General features: G+C 41.3%; 1 protein-coding gene and 1 pseudogene across 1 annotated transcript; one reads left to right on the top strand and one right to left on the bottom strand.

The window, feature by feature from the left end:
- Positions 1 to 10,986: 10,986 nt before the first annotated feature.
- On the bottom strand, positions 10,987 to 16,108 carry LOC130868472 (uncharacterized; annotated as a pseudogene).
- Positions 16,107 to 16,415, top strand: LOC130868471 (diphthamide biosynthesis protein 3-like). Its single transcript, XM_057760683.1, has one exon. The coding sequence runs from the start codon at positions 16,107 to 16,109 to the stop codon at positions 16,413 to 16,415; it is 309 nt and encodes a 102-aa protein (XP_057616666.1).
- Positions 16,416 to 19,593: the final 3,178 nt, after the last annotated feature.

The following is a 19,593-nucleotide window of genomic DNA, read 5'->3' as shown; positions in this document are numbered from 1 at the left end:
ATCTCCAAAATATATAAAGAACTCACAAAATGAGGCATCAGAATACCAAATAATACAATTTAAAATGGGGTAAAGATCTAAAGAGAATTCTCAGCAGAAGAAACTCAAATTGCCAAAAGACATTTAAGGAATTGCTCAAAATCCTTAGCCATCAGGGAAATGCAAATAAGAACAACTCTGAGATACGATCTTACACCTCTCAGAATGTCTAAGATCAAAAACACTGGTGACCACTTATATTGGAGAAGATGTGGAGTAAAGGGAACATTCCTCCACAGTTGATGGGAGTGCAAACTTGTACAGATGCTTTGGAAATCAGAATGGCAGTTTTTCAGAAAACAGGGAATCAATCCGCCTTAAGACCCAGCAATACCACTCTTGGCATATACCCAAAGAATGTACATTCATACCACATGGCATTTGCTCAACTATGGTCTTAGCAGCATTATTTGTTATAGCCAGTACCTAGAAATTATTTAGATGCCCCCTCAACTGAAGAATGGATAAAGAAAATGTGATGCATTTACACAATGGAGTGTTACTCTGTGGTAAAAACTATGACATCAAGAAATTTGTAGCAAATGGATGGAATTAGAAAAAAAAAATCCTGAGTGAGGTAACTCAAACCCAGAAAGACAAACATGTATGATGAAGGCATAAATCACAAAACAATCCCACACCAGTTTGGAATTATGATTAATAAAAGTGTTATTTATTTAAGGGGAAAAACTTACAGATCCCTGTCCTAGACAACAGCCCTCTGAGCGAACAGATAGAGTCTAACAGCCAGAAGTGGGAACCAGAAGCAAGAGTGCGAGAGCACGGCTACTGCTGCTTTTTAAAGCAAAATGGTGGCGCACACCTTTAATCCCAGCACTCGGGAGGCAGAGGCAGGCAGATCTCTGTGAGTTTGAGACCAGCCTGGTCTACAGAGCTAGTTCCAGGACAGGCTCCATAGCCACAGAGAAACCCTATCTCAAAAACCAAAACAAACAAAAAACAATAAAGCAAAAGAGACCATACCCAAGTGGGTTGGTATCTTAATGTTATTGACTGAAGGAGCAGAAGGAGCTCCCACAACACCTCCCCCTTTTGTTTAAGTAAGAGAGTTCCAAACCCAATACAAAACAATGTACACTAGATCAAATATAAGATTAGAGTTATAATCAGCATAAACAATATTAAGCAAGGAACATATGCTAAATGTTTTAATAAGCATTCTATCCTAGGGAGTCTAAGTCTTGTATTGGAAATGGCTTGGCTAGACCATAAGAGGATGGTAAGTATGACTATCTAATCTTCAACCCCATCGAAGGCCTGAGAAGGGAGATAATATTATTTGAGCAGGGAGGAAGTACAATCAAGTAGCTTCTAAAGTGAGCAATATATGAAAGAAACAATTAGCTACCTGAGCAATCACCCAAAGTCTCATTTTGAAATGTTGAAGCAACCAACTTTGGCATTGGCCTAGAGTAATTGACGGACCATTTTCAGAGGCAGGAAAATTTTTAAAACCATCTTATCCTATCTTGGCAAGATTTGACAGTCCTGCTTATCCATTTCCAGAAATCATGCAACTCGTCAGTGGTTGAGGCATTGTCAGTTCCTTGCCCAAAGGCCAGTTTTGCCAAGAAGAAAACAAGCTCCAAATGGAGTGTCTTAAGTGCTCCACATTCTCCCAGGAATAGATTGGTTCTGTCAGAAGCAATCATGTCTCATGTCAAAAGAACCCTAAGTTATTTAAATGCCATGTTCTACAGATCCTTGAAGTGGTTGAAGATTCCCTATCTAGACAGAATACAGTCTCTGTATATCTAAAGAACCTAATTGATCTGACTGTATGTACAACAAACATGAACAACTATTGACCTATAATAATTAATACCTATATAACTTAAGAGTAAAACTTCATGTCAGAATATTAAATAATCTGTAAATAAATGTGCAACAAATGAGCACAGTGACCTCAAAATGTAAATAATCTATAAGTATTTTGATCAGAGATAGGAGTAATATATAATGCAATATGAAAATATATCCTAAAAGTTGTATCAATATAAAAAATGTCCTAAACCAAGGTAGAAACATGCATATATACAATCTGACAAAATAACTTTCCATCGGTATATAAATGTAAACAAAAGTAAGAGATATAATTTGAACTTGTATCAATATTCAAAACCATACCAATGTAAATTATCCATTTATAATAGCTAACAAGTATTCACTCTATTACCCACTATTACTATCTCCCTTTTTTTCCAAACATAGTTTTTACCCCAACCCTCTATCTAGTACAAGTAATAATCAATGACCACTAAACAGTGTTCCCAACCCTATGGACAAACTTTTTTGGGATAGAGAGCAACATCTTCTAGAATTGCTTCTTGCTGTCATGGGGGTGATGTTCTCTTAATGGGATCCTGCAAAAATTAAGTGGTGATTAAGTTCCAAAATTACTGTCAAGTATAGTTGCAAACAATTTCTGAGCAGTCAATAGGATTTTTGTTTTGTTTTGTTTTGTTTTGTTTTTTCAAATTTCTCATTTGTTGTTCTGGCCAGAATATGAAAAGGTGCATCATTTCAGCAGCTGGTACCCAAAAGAAGTGGTCTTATAGTAGCGCTGTCTGCATCATGATGTCATCTTAACTAGGTGGAGTTGTTGCTGTGGGGCCCTATCTTCTTCCTGGAAATGTCAAAGTTTACTTCAGGAAAAGGATCTGTAGGAAAATCTATGTTCATCACGAAAAACTTAAACATCATTCATATAAACATACATTAAATGAAGAATATGATATAGACAAAAAAGGCATGGAGAAAGTAAAATTTTTCCTAAAATCTTTCTTTTGTCCCAAACCAGATGGCTCCTGATATGAGACAGAAATTCTGAGTGTTCCTTTTAACAACAAGCTTGGATTTTGAGAAGTACAGAGCCATTGTCCAACTCCAAACCCAGCTATGTGTGTATGTAAATGAAGTGTAAACAGTACCCAGATTCATAAACCATATTCTGTTTTCGAGATGCTCCTTAGTGGATAGTTATTTTTTCTTCTGTCGGCATTCAAACATCCAAGGTCTCTTGAATTTTTGATGGTGTGTATTTTCCTGTAAAGATAAGAGCAGAACCCTTCCCTAACCCTTATGAGCTTTGCTTACCCCCTGTATGATTGACACAGTTGTGGATGTGGTATCATTTCTCTTTTTCAAGAGATTTCTCCTTTTCAAAGAAAATCTTTATTAATTTTGATGGTATCCATAATTTTTCTTCTCCTGTGGAAACAAGAGCAAAACCCCTTCCCCAATGTAGTACAGCTCCTGGTTTTCATTGTGAGGTTAACACATCCTGAAATATACTGGTTGATTCAATTCAGAAGTTTTTTCTGCTATCCAATGCCTCTCTGCTGCTGTTCCTTTCTTATTAGTGTTAAGAAAATTCAAGGTTAATAAAACATTATGCAGTCTATTTCTGGGGGTATTTTCTGTCCCTTTCTGTTTGTTCAGCATATCCTTTATAGTATGATTTGACCTTTCTATAACTGCCTGACCTGTAGGATTATTTGGTATACCTATACTGTGCTTTATATTATAATAAGCAAAAAAGTGTTTCATTTTATTAGATATATATGCTGGACCATTGTCTGTCTTTATTTGTGCAGGTATACTCATGAGGGCCATAACTTCCAATAAATGTGTGATTTCTGAATCAGCCTTTTATGAGCTCAAGGCAGTTTCCCATTAAAAATGTGTCTATGGTGTGGTATACATATTTTAATTTACCAAATTCTGTAAAGGGGAACATATCCATCTGCCAGATTTCATTCTTTTGAGTACCCTTTGGGTTACTTCCTGCAGGCAATGATGTTTGATTATAGAAAGAGCAAGTAGGACACCTCTTTATAATCTCCTTAGCTTGTTGCCATGTAATAGAAAACTCTTTAAATCTTTGCTATTGACATGATTTTTTTAATGAAATTCAGAGGCCCGCAACATACTTCCAATCAATAATTGATCTTCTGCATTACTTTGTGATAGAGGACCTGGCAGACCTGTATGGGATCGGATGTGATATATATATATATATATATATATATATATATATATATATATATATGAGACAAAGCCTATTCCTAATTATGTCTTGCACCTGGATAAATAATGAAGTCAATTCTGTATCATCTGGTATGAATTCAGCAATTTCAATATGCGAGATAACTCTTTCTGCATATTGCAAATCAGTAACTATATTGAGAGGTTCTTTAAAATCCCTTAGTACCATAAGAATAGCATATAATTTTGCCTTCTGGACAGAATTATAAGGGCTTTGTTCCACCTTACTTAATTCTTCTGATTTGTAACCTGTCTTCTCTGATTTATTTGTATCAGTATAAAACTTGTGGGCTCCAGTTATTGGTGCATCATGTACAATTTGGGGAAGAATCCAAGAAATTCTCCCTATAAGGTTAAGTCCATTGCTTTTTGGATAATTGCTATTAATTTCTCCCCAAAATTATTACAAGCCCTTTGCCAGGGTTCATTGTCTTCCAATAACTTTTTTATTTCATCAACAGTAAAAGGCACTATAATCTCTGCTGGGTCTATACCTGCTAATTGATGAAGTCTCAATTTACCTTTTATAATTAATTCAGAGACTTTTCCCACATAAGTTTTTAATTGTTTTACTTGGTTTATGTGGTAAAAAGATCCATTCTAAGATAACATCATCCCTCTGCATTAAAATTCCTGTAGGAGAAATTCTGGAAGGCAATATGACCAAAAACAATTAAGATTTGGATTCACCCTATCCACATGTGCCGTCCTGTACAATCTCCTCAACAATCATCAATTCCTTTTCTGCTTCAGCTGTTAATTCTCTGGGACTATTCAAGTCTTTATTATCACCTAAGGTTTTGTTTAAATGAACTATTAGATCAAGTGTTATCCCAACAGCCAGTCGTAGACTGGAAATATCTCCTAATAATCTTTGAAAGTCATTAAGAATCTACAACTGGTCTCTCCAAATTTGTGCCTTTTGTGTTCTAATTTTCTGTAACCTAGGTAATTAACAGAATTTCCTCTTTGAATCTTTCCAGGAGCAATTTGTAATCCCCATTTAGGCAAGACTGTCTCTGTCATTTTTAGAGTTTTAGAAGTTGCTTACAATGCACTTCCTGTTTATTTAGGTAGTATTATATCCTTCTGGATTCTTTGATGGAGTTGAGGAATAAATAGTTATTATTATAGTTTTCCTTAGTTATGATACAAGATAAAGTAGATATAAATATGGTAACTTTAGTTCTTGCTTGATAACTGTTTTGTTATATGTAATTTTACTATGTTAAAGTTAAAGCCTTCCATTTCGTTTAAACAGAAAAGGGGAAATTGTGTAAGAGGTCCTTCTGTTTATGTGTTGCTTTCATTGGTTAATCAATAAAGAAACTTCTTGGCCTGATAGGGCAGAACTTAGGTAGGCGGAGAAGACAGAACTGAATGCTGGGAGGAAGAAAGCAAACTGAGAGAATTGTCATGGAGCTACCAGGTCAGACATGCTGAATCTTTCCTGGTAAGCCATGACCTGGTGGTGATTTACAGATTATTAGAAATGGGTTAAATCAAGATATGAGAGTTAGCCAATAAGAGGCTAGAAATAACTGGCTAGGCAGTGATTTAATTAATACAATTTCTGTGTGGTTATTTCGGCTGTCATATTTATAGTTAGACTAACCAGGTTCTTTAGATATATAGAAATTATATTCTGTATAAATAGACAATCTTCAACCTCTTCAAAGGGCTGTAGAAAATGGCATTTAATTTAACTTAGAGTTCTGTGGTAGTGAGACACAACAGCTCCTAGCAACACCTATCTATTCCTGAGAGATTGTTGAGCACCAAAGACACTCCACTTGGGGCTTGTCTTCTTCTTGGCAAAACCGGTCTTTGGGCAAGGAACTGCCCATACCTCAATGACTGACAAAATACATAGTATCTGGAAATGGATAAGCAGAGCTGTCAAATCTTGCCAAGACAGGGTAAGATGGATTTGAAAAAATTCTTGCCTTTAAAAATAATCTATCAGTTATTCTAGTCCTTAGCTAAAGTTGGTTGCTTCAAAGTTGCAAACGTGACTTTGGGTGATTGCCCAGGTAGCCAGTTGTCTCTGTGATTTGTTACATGTTTTGGAAGTTGTTTGATTGCACTTCCTAATTACTCAGGTAACAATTTTTCCCTTCTCGAATTTTCAATGGGGTTGAAGACTAGATAAATGTAGTTACTTTCCTTTCATGACTTGGACAAGTTATTTATTATACAAGACTTAAGCTAGTTAGAATAGGATATTTGTTCTTATTGTATATAATTTTGTAGTAGGTTTACAACTCTCTTATTTAAACAAGTGGGGGAGGTGCTGCTGGAAGGTGTATAGCTAACAACTTCCTGCCTACTGGGAATCACACAGAGAATCCTGATTTGTAAGTTTTATCTATTAATAAATACCTGTATATTTCTTAGTTTTGAGTTAGTGTGGGATTCCTTTTATTAAGCGCCAGAGCTCTCTGCATTCACATAATGAAGAAACAATCCTTTAAATCAATAACAATGAGAGGCCATCCCTTTGGTAACAGAGAAGGCAGAGGAATTCCAGATTGTAGAGGGTATATAGGTTGAATAACCTCGTTGATAGTCCTTAGGTCTGTCACCATTTTCCATTTTCCAGATTTCTTTTTGACGGCAAATACAGGAGAATTCCAAGGGCTGGTAGATTCTTCTATATGTAGAGCATCTAGTTGCTCTCGTACCAGCTGTTCTAAAGCCTACAACTTTTCCTCAACTAGAGGCCACTGCTTAACCCATATTTGTTTCTCAGTTAACCATTTTAAAGGTAGGGCTGTTGGTATCTCTGAAAGTTTATCAATTGCTTTGTGTTCTTTTTTTTTTTTTATTTTCGAGACAGGGTTTCTCCATAGCTTTTGGTTCCTGTCCTGGAACTAGCTCTTCTAGACCAGACCAGGCTAGCCTCGAACTCACAGAGATCTGCCTGCCTCTGCCTCCTGAGTGCTGGGATTAAAGACATGTGCCACCACTGCCCGGCTGCTTAATGTTCTTGTACAGCCCGAATGGCTGGCATCCACAGTCTATAATATCTTCTAATATTTTCCTCAGAAACATAAGTTTTGGGGGCTGCAGAAAGGTTAATCTGGGTATTCCATTTCTGCAATAAGTCACGACCTCACAAAATCACTACAATATTGGCTATGTATGGCCTTAGTCTTCTTATTTGCCCTTCAGACCCTATGTATTCAATCCATCTTGTGCTTTGTTTTACCTGATATAGGGTTCCAATTCCCAGGAACTGAACATCTACCTCTTGAAGAGGCCAATTCGTATGCCAAGATTCTGGAGTAATGATACTTATACCCCTACCCATGTCTAATACGCCTTCAATAAAAATACCATTTATATAAACTCAGCTTTGGTCTTTGATTGTTTATGGAAGTCTGCCAAAATATACGTTTCCTTTGTCCTACTGAAGTTTTTGACTCATCCTCCACATTTAACCCTTCATTCAGACCAATATTGCTTTTTACAGCAGGCTTTGGATTTTTAATGTTTTTTGGTGAGACACGTTTTCCACTGTAACTGGGAATGAATGGATCACATTTGTCATGGGAGCCTGCAAGAGGCCCCCCGCACAGCATTTCCTGATGGTATCAGGTTGCCTTGTCTATCTTTTGTTGACCTGCATTAATTTGTCCAATGTTGGCCTTTTCCACACCTCCTACATACACCTGAACCCTGAGTCTTCCTATTTCTGCCATTCCCAGAGGAGGTATTATTCCTAGGAATCCATTGTCTACAATGCCTTCTCATATGTCCCATTCTATCACCATTAAAACATTTGGTATTTTGATGTATTCTCTTACCATTGGAAATTGCTTCTCCTACCCACCATTCAGTACCATAATCAAATGTCTCAACATTCATTGTATTTAAAACCCATTTGATGGAGGTGGGTCTTGTATTAATCTGTTGCTTTCATTGGTTAATTAATAAAGAAACTGCCTAGGCCCATTTGATAGGCCAACCCTTAGGTGGGTGGAGTAAACAGAACAGAATGCTGGGAGAAAGAAGCCGAGTCAGTGAGTCGCCATGATTCTCTCACTCCAGACAGACGCAGGTTAAGATCTTTCCTAGTAAGCCAGCTCGTGGTGCTACACAAAATATTAGAAATGGGTTAGATCAATATGCGAGAGCTAGCCAATAAGAGGCTGGAACTAATGGGCTAGGCAGTGTTTAAAAGAATACAGTTTCCATGTAATTATTTCGTATAAAGCTAGCCGTGCGGGTGGCCAGGTGCCAGGAACATAGCCCGCTGCTCTTATTACAACAGAGTGGCACCCAACATGCTAATGAACTCCACGTAAAACCTGAGAGGGCTTGAAAAGGAGAGAGAGAGAATTTAAGACAGTTTTTTGCTGTTTGTGGGTTGCATGCCGCAAAGAAATTGTCCTGACCCAGCAACAGGAAAAAACTGGCTGTTTTAAAATGCCGGCTTTCTGGGCTGTGCCGCCATTGCGATCGCTGTCTGGCTCCTGCAGGAGACAGAGCTTTTGAATGGAGCATTTGGAGTAAAGTGCTACGATTTGTTTGATGGCAACTAGACTCACTGTGTGCCTAAAAGGAAGTCATTACATGCTGTGGCTCAGAGGCACAAGCAGCTCCACCATGCTACTGGTGCAATGTGCAAGGATCAGAGGCATGAGCGGCTCTGCCATGTTGGACTGGGCGGGGCAAGTAGGCAGTACCTGTTTTTGACCTAGGAATGTCACAGCTTAGATTCTTAAGAGCTTAGCGATTTAAAAGCACAAAACAAAGTGCTCCTGGATAGTAAAAAAATTACAGATTCACAATAGAACAGATTCAGATACTGTTGGATGAATGTACGTAGGCTTGAGAGAAAGAAGAAAAAAATATGGAGAATAAAGTTAATGGTTTACAGATAGTTATAGATTAAAAGAAATAAAGAAAAATAAGCCATGTAAAAATGGAAAATTCACAGAGAGTCTGGATTATGTACATTGTGTTTTCTTTAAAATTTTTGACTGTAAAGGAGCTAAGTACAGAGAGACATTTCATTACATGGGCTGCCAAGCTAAACCAGAATGGATATAAGGGTATTATGATTTCAGAATTTGGGACTAAGGATATGATGCTTTGGAGAGGGTCTTCTTTTGTTTTCACAGAGGATGCGACCCTGTGGATTGCATCTATACCAATATGGTATGATAGACCACGCCCTCCTGAAAGGTTGCTGTGAACACCTTCAGAAAATTACTTCACTCAACTGCCGACTGAGATGACCCTGACACACAGGTTACACCGTGAAAGATTTGAATACAGCGCCCCCATTCAGCAGGAAGCAGTTTGGAGAAAAAAACTGCGCCCATGTTCCCAAATATTGTTTATAAATGTTCTTTTACATTTAAAGGGGGATATGATATAGATACGAATAATTTGCATTGGTATGATTTTAAGGTCAATTTTGTTATATGTATATGCATATTTCTAATCTTGATTAAGGTATTGTGATTGTATAGTTCATTTAAAAATGTAATGTATATAGGTTGTTAATAGATAGTCATCAATAATTGTCAAGCATTTAGTCATGTTAGTTAGATTTTATAGATGTGCATAGATATATTTCAGCTAGATAGGCATTCTTCATATCTTTCAAAGACTGCAGAATATGGCATTTAATGTTTTAATAACTTAGGGCTTTTCATGACAATGAGACACGTCTGCTCCTGGCAGCACCAATCTACTTCAAGAGGAAGATGGGCACTGAAGAGGCTCCTTAAGGAGTTTGATAGCCATTTGGGCAAGAAACTGCTCTTGCCTGGACTGTTGCATAAACTGGGCACAAAGAACCTGCAGAGAGAGGACTGCTGAACTTGCCTAAAGGTGAGATGGTCTTTCGGGGTTCCTGACTCATGAAAGAGTCTGCGAGACATTTTGCAGGACACAGCAAAAAGTGACTGAACTGTCTTTGGAATTTCCTGCTTCAGGGAAAATATCTGCTGGATACTATGGGCCTGAAGGCTGAAGATGGATGCCCCAACAGTACAAAAGAACTTTGGGTGACTGTCCAGGCAGTGAGATGTCTCTGTCATTTCTAGAGTTTTGGATCTCTTGTTTGCTTAGGTAATATTATATCCTTCTGGAGTCTTTGATGCAGTTGAAGAATGGTTAGTTATAGTTATAGTTTTCCTTAGTTATGATAAAAGATAAAATAGATATAAATATTGTAACTGTAATTCTTGCTAGATAACTGTTTTGCTATATGTAATCTTACTATGTTAAAGTGAAAGCCTTTCTTTTTTGTTTAAACAGAAAAAGGGGAAATGATGGAGGTGGGTCTTGTATTAATCTGTTGCTTTCATTGGTTAATTAATAAAGAAACTGCCTAGGCCCATTTGATAGGCCAACCCTTAGGTGGGTGGAGTAAACAGAACAGAATGCTGGGAGAAAGAAGCCGAGTCAGTGAGTCGCCATGATTCTCTCACTCCAGACAGACGCAGGTTAAGATCTTTCCTAGTAAGCCAGCTCGTGGTGCTACACAGAATATTAGAAATGGGTTAGATCAATATGCGAGAGCTAGCCAATAAGAGGCTGGAACTAATGGGCTAGGCAGTGTTTAAAAGAATACAGTTTCCGTGTAATTATTTCATATAAAGCTAGCCGTGCGGGCGGCCAGGTGCCAGGAACGTAGCCCGCTGCTCTTATTACTACACCCATTCATCCATGGGTACTGATCTGATCTTTAAAGGCCCAAGGATCCATTTGCACCCAATGTTGGCATTCTCATAAGCCAAAGATTCAATTATTATATGTCTAGCTTCTGGGTCAGTTACCCCTATTTGTACAGCCCTAGTTAGTCTTTGCAAAAAGTCACTAAAAGGTTCTCTCTGACCCTGTTTAACTCTAAGATGTAATTCAACTCTCTTTCCTAGTTCCTGAATCCTGTCCCAAGCCTTTAAAGCTGCTGTACAACATAGCAGTTAGGTCTGCCATCTGATTTCCTTTAGCTACAGTATCTTGAGCTTATTGGTGTCCTGGACAATGTATGATGGCTACCTTTCTTAGCAAATGTATGGCCTCGAGGAGGCTCAAAATTTCTTCTTTATTTTTTATGTCTTTTCCTGCAGATGTCAACAGTCCTCTTTGTCTGTATATTGCTCTGTGTATATGGGCAGTGGCAAAAGCATTCCTGCTGTCAGTGAGATGTTGATAGACTTCCCCTTGCCATCCATAGAGCTTGTATCAAAGCCACATGTTCGACTTTCTTGGCTGATGTCCCTTCAGGGAGGCTACTGGCCCAGGTCACTTGCTTTCCATCCACCACTGCTGCCCCTGCCTCCTGCTCACTTTCAACCATGAAACTGCTGCCATCCATATACCAGCTTGGACTCCCAGACCAAGGCTGATCCTTCAGACCATTTTGGGTACCAGCTTCTTCTGCCAGAATGTCAGCATAGTGATGGGTAGATGAGGAGTCATCAGTCTCAGGCAGTAGGGTAGTGGGATTGAGGACAGCAGGGGGAGTGAAGGTCACTCGCTCAGTCAACAAGAAGCTTTGATAATGTGTCATACAAGCGTTGGTCATCCATCGGTCAGGGGGCTGTCAGATAATGCTTTCTAGAGCATGGGGTGCCACTACAGTTGTCTGTTGTCCCAGAGTGAGCTTATCAGCCTCTTTGATGAGCAGAGCTACGACAGCAATAGCTTTCAGGCAAGAAGAACATACACTGGTAACAGGGTCTAAATTTTTGGATAGGTAAGCTACTGGCCTCTTCCAAAGTCCCGAAGTCTGAGTAAGGACTCCTCTGGCAACCCCTGCTCTCTCATCCACATAGAGAGTAAAAGGTTTAGTTAGGTCAGGTAAGGCTAAGGCTGGGCCCGTCAGTAGGGCCCTTTTAATCTCTTCAAAGGCTTTCTGGTGATCCAGGGCCCATGCAAACACCCCCCTTCTTTGGTTAGGGGGAAGAGTGGGGCAACTAAGGTCACAAACCTGGGTATCCATAGCCTGCAGAAGCCAGCAGTGCCCAAGAATTCTCTTACTTGCCTTGGTGTAGTGGGGTGGGGATCTGAGTTACAGTCTTTTCCTGGCTTCCGTTAGCTATCATTTCCCACCTCAGAGGGCATATCCCAAATAAGTAACCTCTGTCTGACACAGCTGAGCCTTTTTAGCTGAGGCTCGGTACCCCAACTCACCTAAGTCCATTAGTAATTTTTCAGTTCCTTGTCTGCACTCAAGTTCAGTAGTTGCTGCCAAAAGTAAATTGTCAACATACTGAAGCAAGGTTACCTGTAGGTTTTTAGCTCTGAAGGTGGCCAGGTCCCAGTGGAGGGCCTTATCAAAAAGAGTGGAATTATTTTTGAAACTTTGGGCTAGTCTGGTCCAGGTCAATTGACCTACCAGTCCAGTGTCCGGGTCTCTCCATTCAAAGGCAAAAACAGGTTGGCTGGAATAATGTAACCTCAGGCAAAAGAATGCGTCTTTTAGATCTAGAACAGTGTACCACTTCCTGTCTGGTGGGAGTAAGCTGAGAAGGTTGTATGGGTTGGGGACAGCCGGGTGTATGTCCTGGACCCTCTTGTTAACTTCCCTTAGGTTTTGTGCTGGTCTGTAGTCGTTAGTGCCAGGCTTTTTGATGGGCAACAAGGGAGTGTTCCAGGAAGACTGGCAAGGCACCAAAATACCTTGTTGTATAAGCCTCTGGATATGAGGTCTAATTCTTTCTCTGGCCTCTTGGCTCATCAGGTAATGACACACTCCTATGGGGGAGATATCAGTCTTTAGTCCCACTACTACTGGGGGAACTCTCACTGCCATTCCCATACCCCCAGTCTCTGCCCAAGCCTTAGGAAATGTCACTAACCATTCCTTAATGTCAGGGGTCTTTGCCTGACTCAGGAGCTCATGTAGTCTATACTCTCCTTCGAGTCTCAGGGCCAATATCATGGAGGTAGGAGTCTCTCATGTTACTTCCAGCCTGGTTCGAGTAAACCTGATCTGGGCCTTCAACTTTGTTAACAAGTCTCTTCCTAATAAAGGCATGGGACACTCAGAGATAACCAGGAAGGAATGAGTCACTTGTCCTCTCTCCAAATCTATAGATCATAAGGTGGTCCACGGATATTGTTTCTGTCCAGTTGCTCCAATTACTATATTCTTTGTATTCTTTAGCTTCTCCAATGATTGTTTCAGCACAGAGTGCTCAGCCTCTGTGTCCACTAGAAAACTCATAGGGGTCCCCTCCACAGTCAGGGTTACCCTAGGCTTGGGGAGGGGGTCTGAACCTCATCCCCTCTAATCATCTTCTTCTAGAGCCAGTACCTTAGAGGCCCTTCCTTTCTTCTTTGGGCATTCTCTTGCCCAGTGTCCTTTTCCTTTGCAATAAGCACATCGGTCTTTGTCCAAGGGGTGCTTCTGTCCATCTTCACTCATCTTGCCCAGGTTCCCTATCTGTCTAGGTCCTGTCTTTTCTTTCTCTCCTACCACTGTGGCCAAAATTCTAGTCAAATTTCTCTCTTGTCTATGATCCCTCCAGCCCTCTCTTTCCTCTGCCTCCTCTCTCTCTCTCTCTCTCTCTCTCTCTCTCTCTCTCTCTCTCTCTCCCCCAATTCTCTTCCCCCGTCTCTTGCTTATGAAACACTTTCTCTGCTTCCTTAACCAAATCCTGCAAGGTATAATCCTGCAACCCTTCTAACCGCTGTAACTTCTTCTTAATATCTGATGCTGACTGTCCTATGAAGGCCATAGCTACCACTGCTTGCTGACCCTAAGAGGTTGGGTCAAAGGGAGTATAATGCCTGTAAGCCTCCATTAAACATTCAAGAAACACAGATGGCATTTCAACTGGCTCCTGAAGAACCTCCCTTACCTTGGCCAAATTAGTAGGGCATCTTGCAGCTCCTCAGAGACCTGCCATGAGAACTTAGTGATAGACCGTCAGCCGCTCCCTACTTGCAGCCGTATTGAAGTCTCAATCAGGTCAGTTAAGGGGAAACCTGGCATCTATTTCATTCGGAAGATTGATTGGTGCCCCATTTGCTCCGGGGACATTTTTCTGGACCTTCAACAATATCCTCTCTTTATCTTCAGTAGTGAAGAGGACCTGTAAAAGCTGCTGACAGTCATCCCAGGTGAGTTGGTGGGAAAACATCAAAGATGCCACCACTCCTGTCAGGCTGGTGGGATTCTCTGAAAAGGAATGGTGATTAGCTTTCCAGTTGTAAAGATGAGCAGAGGAAAATGGTCAATACTGGAGTGGTTGGAGATGGGGTGGGTCCACCGGAGGGCCATAGATGTGCAGTGGCAACGCCACTGTTGAATCTGGTCCTCTGGGACCCTGTGCAGGACTCTGAGCACACTGACTTCGTGTGCCTGTTGCAGATCTCTGACCCCCCCCCAAGTACTGCTGCTAGCACCAGGATTAGGTATCTGGGGCAGTGGGTAAGGGGGTGGTGGAGGGCTCGGCCATTCAGGTGGCTCCTCAATCTCAGGATAGATTTTAGGAGGAGCCAAAAGTTGGTTCTCGGGCGAATTGTCAGGCCTCGGAGCTACAGGTTTCAGTTTGCACTCTGACTCTCAGAGAGCCAGGGCTCAGGAGCCTAGCTTCCATCTACACATCCAAGGCTTAACCCAAGGTGGGGGATCCTGGACCAAATCTTGCCATACAGTAATGTATAGTTGTTGATTGGGATGGGATCCCGGTCCTTCCTGAAAAACAATAGCTTTAATTTCAAAAATAATGATTAAATCAAAGGTGCCCTCTGGAGGTCAGCCGACACCAAGTGGGCTACTCTGAGGAGCAAAAAGTCTTCCATGGCCCTTTCTTAATCTCAATTGACAAGTTGTGTGCTCTAGCCTTAACATCAGTGCAATGATCCAGAGTCAAACTCAGAGGGGTCATCACAGTCTGTCCCATCATCAAAGTCACAAGTAAGACTAAACAGAGACCGAAGACACACAAACAAAGGCTAACAAAACCTAGACACACAAAACCACTCCAGAAATACAGATGGCTGGGAGGGCGTATAGTTCCTCCAATCTAGGAGAACTTCCGTCTCCTCACCAGCACCCAGGCAGGAATCTCCCAGGCATCCCTGGGGTCCCTCCTCACCTCCTGGGTTGTCTCCCAGGGTGGAAGTTGATGATCTCCTAGCACATCTGCTGATCACTCCCTCCGTCTCCTCCCGAGACCCGAGCGACTGCAAAACCGAAAGTACAGGACCTGAATTCAGCTGGCAGGGAAACACAAAGACACAGACAATGCCTCACCTCCAAGTGGGTCTTTCGAGATGAGGGTGGTTGCCAATCCCAGGACAAGCCCCCAATGAAAGACCCCTGGAGTTGGAAGACTCTCACTCAAGTCTCGGGATAACACAACCCTCCCCAAGTACTCACAAGAGACTGTCCTTGCTGTAATCACACGAGGTTTATTGACAGAAACCAGCGTGCTGGGGCAGAGACTCATATCCCATGCAGGGGTAGAGGAGTTAGACCCCGAATAGCTGGGAGAAGAGGTATTTAAGGGAAGAAACCACAACCCAAAGCGGGTAGGGAAGGCATCATTGGAAGATTCTGAAAATACCAGTGATAATCACAAGGGCGTAACTCCCTGTTTCTCAAGATTGTTCTCAAGAATATAATCTAACTTTGTGGTCAGACAGTTCCTGGAACAAAGTCACTGAACTGGCCAACCTAGATTTTTGGCTCTACTCTTCCTGCTAGGGGAAGGGGTCTGGATTTATCCTGGCCTTTCACAACCAACCAACCAACCAACCAACCAACCAATCAACCAACCAACCAACCAACCAAACAAACAAAAAACTGAAGATGAATACATAAATATTCCAAAGGTACAATGGTACCTATAGAATAACCACTCATTCTATAGAGCAGAGAACTTAGCTTCTCACGAGTTCTCTGATCTGATAAATCATTTAAAAAGCATTAAAAAAACCCAGAGGCTCCCAGGTGGATCGGGAAGCCAGGCCATCCCTGCCCCTTTACAGTTAGCGACACTGATGTGGTGGACTTAGTGACCATGGTGGTGTTTCACGATGAGGTGGAGATCGAGGACTTTCAATATGGCAAGGACTCAGAGACTTATTTCTACCCCTGTCCCTGTGGGGACTTCTCAATCACCAAGGAAGAGTTGGAGAGTGGAGAAGACGTGACAACGTGTCCTAGCTGCTCTCTCATTATAAAAGTGATTTATGATAACAGTAAGTTTATGTGTGGAGAAACAGTCCCAGCACCTTCAACCAACAAAGAGTTAAATGCTGAAGAAGCCCTCAGAAACCCAAATCCTGAGCAGCAGGAAATGAGCCCAGGTGGATGGATCAGGTGCTGAGTAAACCACCTCTCTACAAGACAGCTGTCTGTGGCTTGCTCTTCCATGGGCATGGATCACTATCAGCCACTGAATTCATCACAAGAAATGAGCCTGTGACATATCAGCCCTGGACTTTTTTTTTTGATTTTCGAGACAGGGCCAGCCCTGGATTTTATGCTTGTATGGGATTGGAAGGATTCCTAATTGTCCATCTGAATTTAAAGAAAGGCACTTTTTCTTTCTCCCAGGTGCATCATTTGAATATCATAAAACTAACTCATTTCTGAAAACATCATAATCCACTTTAATCCTGAGGCTTTTTATTTTATTTTTAAAGATTTACTGTTTTATTTTTATTGTGTGTGTGTCCATTTGTGTGGGGGTATATGCATGTTGAGTACAGCTGCTCAGGAAGGCCAGAGGCATTGGGTTTCCTGGAAGAGGAGTCGCAAATGGTTTTGAGTCACCCAACATGGGTTACTGGAACCCAGATTTGGGTTCTTTGAAAGCACGACACGTTCCCAACCTCTGAACCATCTTTCCAGCCTGCAGGGTCTTTATTTTAAAAGTTAACATTTTGATGGAGTTGAGGAGCTGATTCAGATGAGGCCTTTTTTTGTCATTTGCTTTCTTGGAAACTTAAGGAAATCTGTGCCTTTCCTGGTTCTGTGCTCTGGCTCCTTTGGTAGCTAGTCACCTGACCTTGCTGGGACTGCATTGCTCCTGTTGGCAGTCATTTCTTTTGCTCTTTGTGCACAGAGTTCAGTCATGGTATTGACTGTGAGGCCACAGTTTCTCTATAACTTCCAGTTAGTGACTGAGGAGGGAAAAGCTAGACTGAAATGGTAGAAGAAACAGCTCCTGATACACGGTGCATCCCTTATGTTAGGACAGGGGAAAAGGAAACACAGCCAATGGAAGAAAACTGGTGTCAGTGAGAGGTGTCATGTCTGCCAAATTGGAAAATGAAAGTACATGAATAATTTTGCCAGGTTGGAGCAAGTATTTCTGTATCCGGACCTTTATTTCTTGAAATGACTGAGGGGACTACATTTCAGACAGAGGTTAGGTTGAGTCTTCATATAACAGCAATTGTAACATGTCACAGCCTGTGTGGCCACTAGTCCTAATAAGTGACACCTCCACAGCAGAGGGTGAGCTTGAAAATGTGAGCTGGCTCTAAATGGACATGCCCATGAGGGCACACTAATAAGCGTACACATAATGGTGTTCAAATCAGACATTCAGTCCTGTTGAGCAGGACTAACCTTGAGAAAGAGAAAATTGTGGAGCTGAACTATTACTCTTCCCTCACTGAGGATTGAGAGTAGCAAGAAGTCAGACTCAGTAGTGCAGAAGTTTGAAAAGTTTCTGTAAACACAGCTTTGCTGTGAATACACAGACTTGAAAGTGCACTGGTATCTAGCAGATAGGGGGCGTGGCTCCTGCAACTAAGAAATAGCCAGTAGGACTGGAGAGATGGCTCATGGGTTAAGAGCACTTGCCCAAGATGATCTGTGTTTAATTCCCAGCACTCGCATAGTTCACAACTGTCTGTAACTCCAGTTCCTGGTGTTCTCATGCCTTCTTCTGACCTTTGTGGATGCCAGGCATGCATGTGGGGCACAGACACAGATGCAGACAAAACACCCATACAACTAAATAAAATTCTTTTTTAAAAAGAGAGAAAATAGCTAATAATTATGCTATACCCACCCACTCAAAAAATAAAACAAAAACAAAACAGAGTTTTGAGTCTCATTCTGAGGATTCCCGGAGGCAGGATCACCATTTTGGACTGAGGTAGAGGTAAGAACCAGTGACTGGTTGTTTCACTTTTCTGACCTTCAAATTGAACTCCAATATCTGTCTTTCTGTTGTTATTAATAGTCCCACATTTTATTAAGAGCCAATGTCTGTCTGTTTTGTTTTTCTGACCTTCATGTTGAACCCAAATATCTGTCTCTGACTTTTTATTAATCGTGCTACGTCTAGTTCCTGGACTGTGCTCAGTCTCAGACCTCCCTCAGAGCGCTCTCAGTGGCACAGTGAAAAAGAAAGTATTTTCTACCCAAATAAAGAAAAAACAGTTTTCCCTCAACTATACCAATACTACTGGCTACTAAATATGCCAGGGGCTTCATACCAAACAGGTCTCCAGGTCTCTGTACACACTAATGGGTATCCTACAATTCAGTTCAGCCCTGACACTGTCATGTGTCATGTGTATCTAACACACACAGGTTGAAACCTATTTAAACACAGAAAGGGCTCATAATGGCATTTATACAACCATACTATGAACTGGGCTCCTTTCACATTGCACAGTAGCGAGTCATGGTGGGCTCAACACCTGCAATTCCAGCATTCAGGAGCCTGAAGCAGGATTGCTTCAAGTTTGAAGCCAACTAGGATCACCTATCCAGACCCCGTCTCCAAAAATAAAAACAAACCAACAAGATACAAGCAAATTTAGCAGAACGTTGCTGGGAGCAGATTGAATAGCATCCACATCTACACAGTCAGGGGATGGGTGAGTATGTGAGTATGGCACGGGGACTTCATTAGACAAAGGTCCAGACACAATTTGGAATGAAGGTGATTAATTTGAAGCCTGAGAGGTTGATGGAAGGACATGTTGTGTTTATTGTGAAGGAAGTAAAGGAGCTGGGCAGGAAGGGGCAGGACTAAGAGAGTACAGGAAGGACAGCATCAGGTCATAGGCTTCTCAAGCCCCAGAGCATGCTGGGGACTTGATTTGCCTGTCTGTTCTCCTTTCTTCACTGTTTCCTGATCTTCTTAGGTGTCTGCATGGGGCTAGGCCACTTGCATGGCCTCCGGAGGTAAACTATGAATACATCTATTGGCTGGGCTCATTGAGAAATGGCTGCATGCCCCAACAGAGAAAGGGGGCATTGGTTGGAGTTATTGAAAATACTGGTTCTCATCCCAATGTGGCTGGCAAGTGCCAGCCTCAACACCATGAAAGCACAGTGTTATCAGGGTCACCATACAGTCTGTTATCAGGGAAGCATGGAGCCTAGAGGTGAAAAGGGACAACCCTGGGACACCCATACCCAACTATTTCTGAAGCTAATATTATCCTTTGAGTTTTCAATTGCGTGAGGTAATAAAGTTCCTATTTCATTTAAACCAAAAAGCCCTGTAAAACCCAGAATTTAAAAATAAAATAATG

The sequence above is a fragment of the Chionomys nivalis genome, chromosome X, assembly GCF_950005125.1.
Source record: "Chionomys nivalis chromosome X, mChiNiv1.1, whole genome shotgun sequence".
Classification (NCBI taxonomy): Eukaryota; Metazoa; Chordata; class Mammalia; order Rodentia; family Cricetidae; genus Chionomys; species Chionomys nivalis.
Note: the sequence above shows the minus strand (reverse complement) of the source record. Positions and strands in the feature narration are given on the sequence as shown.

Coding starts and splice junctions, on each gene's coding strand:
- LOC130868471 (XM_057760683.1), top strand. CDS start 16,107: ATGGTGGTGTTTCACGATGAGGTGGAGATCGAGGACTTTCAATATGGC.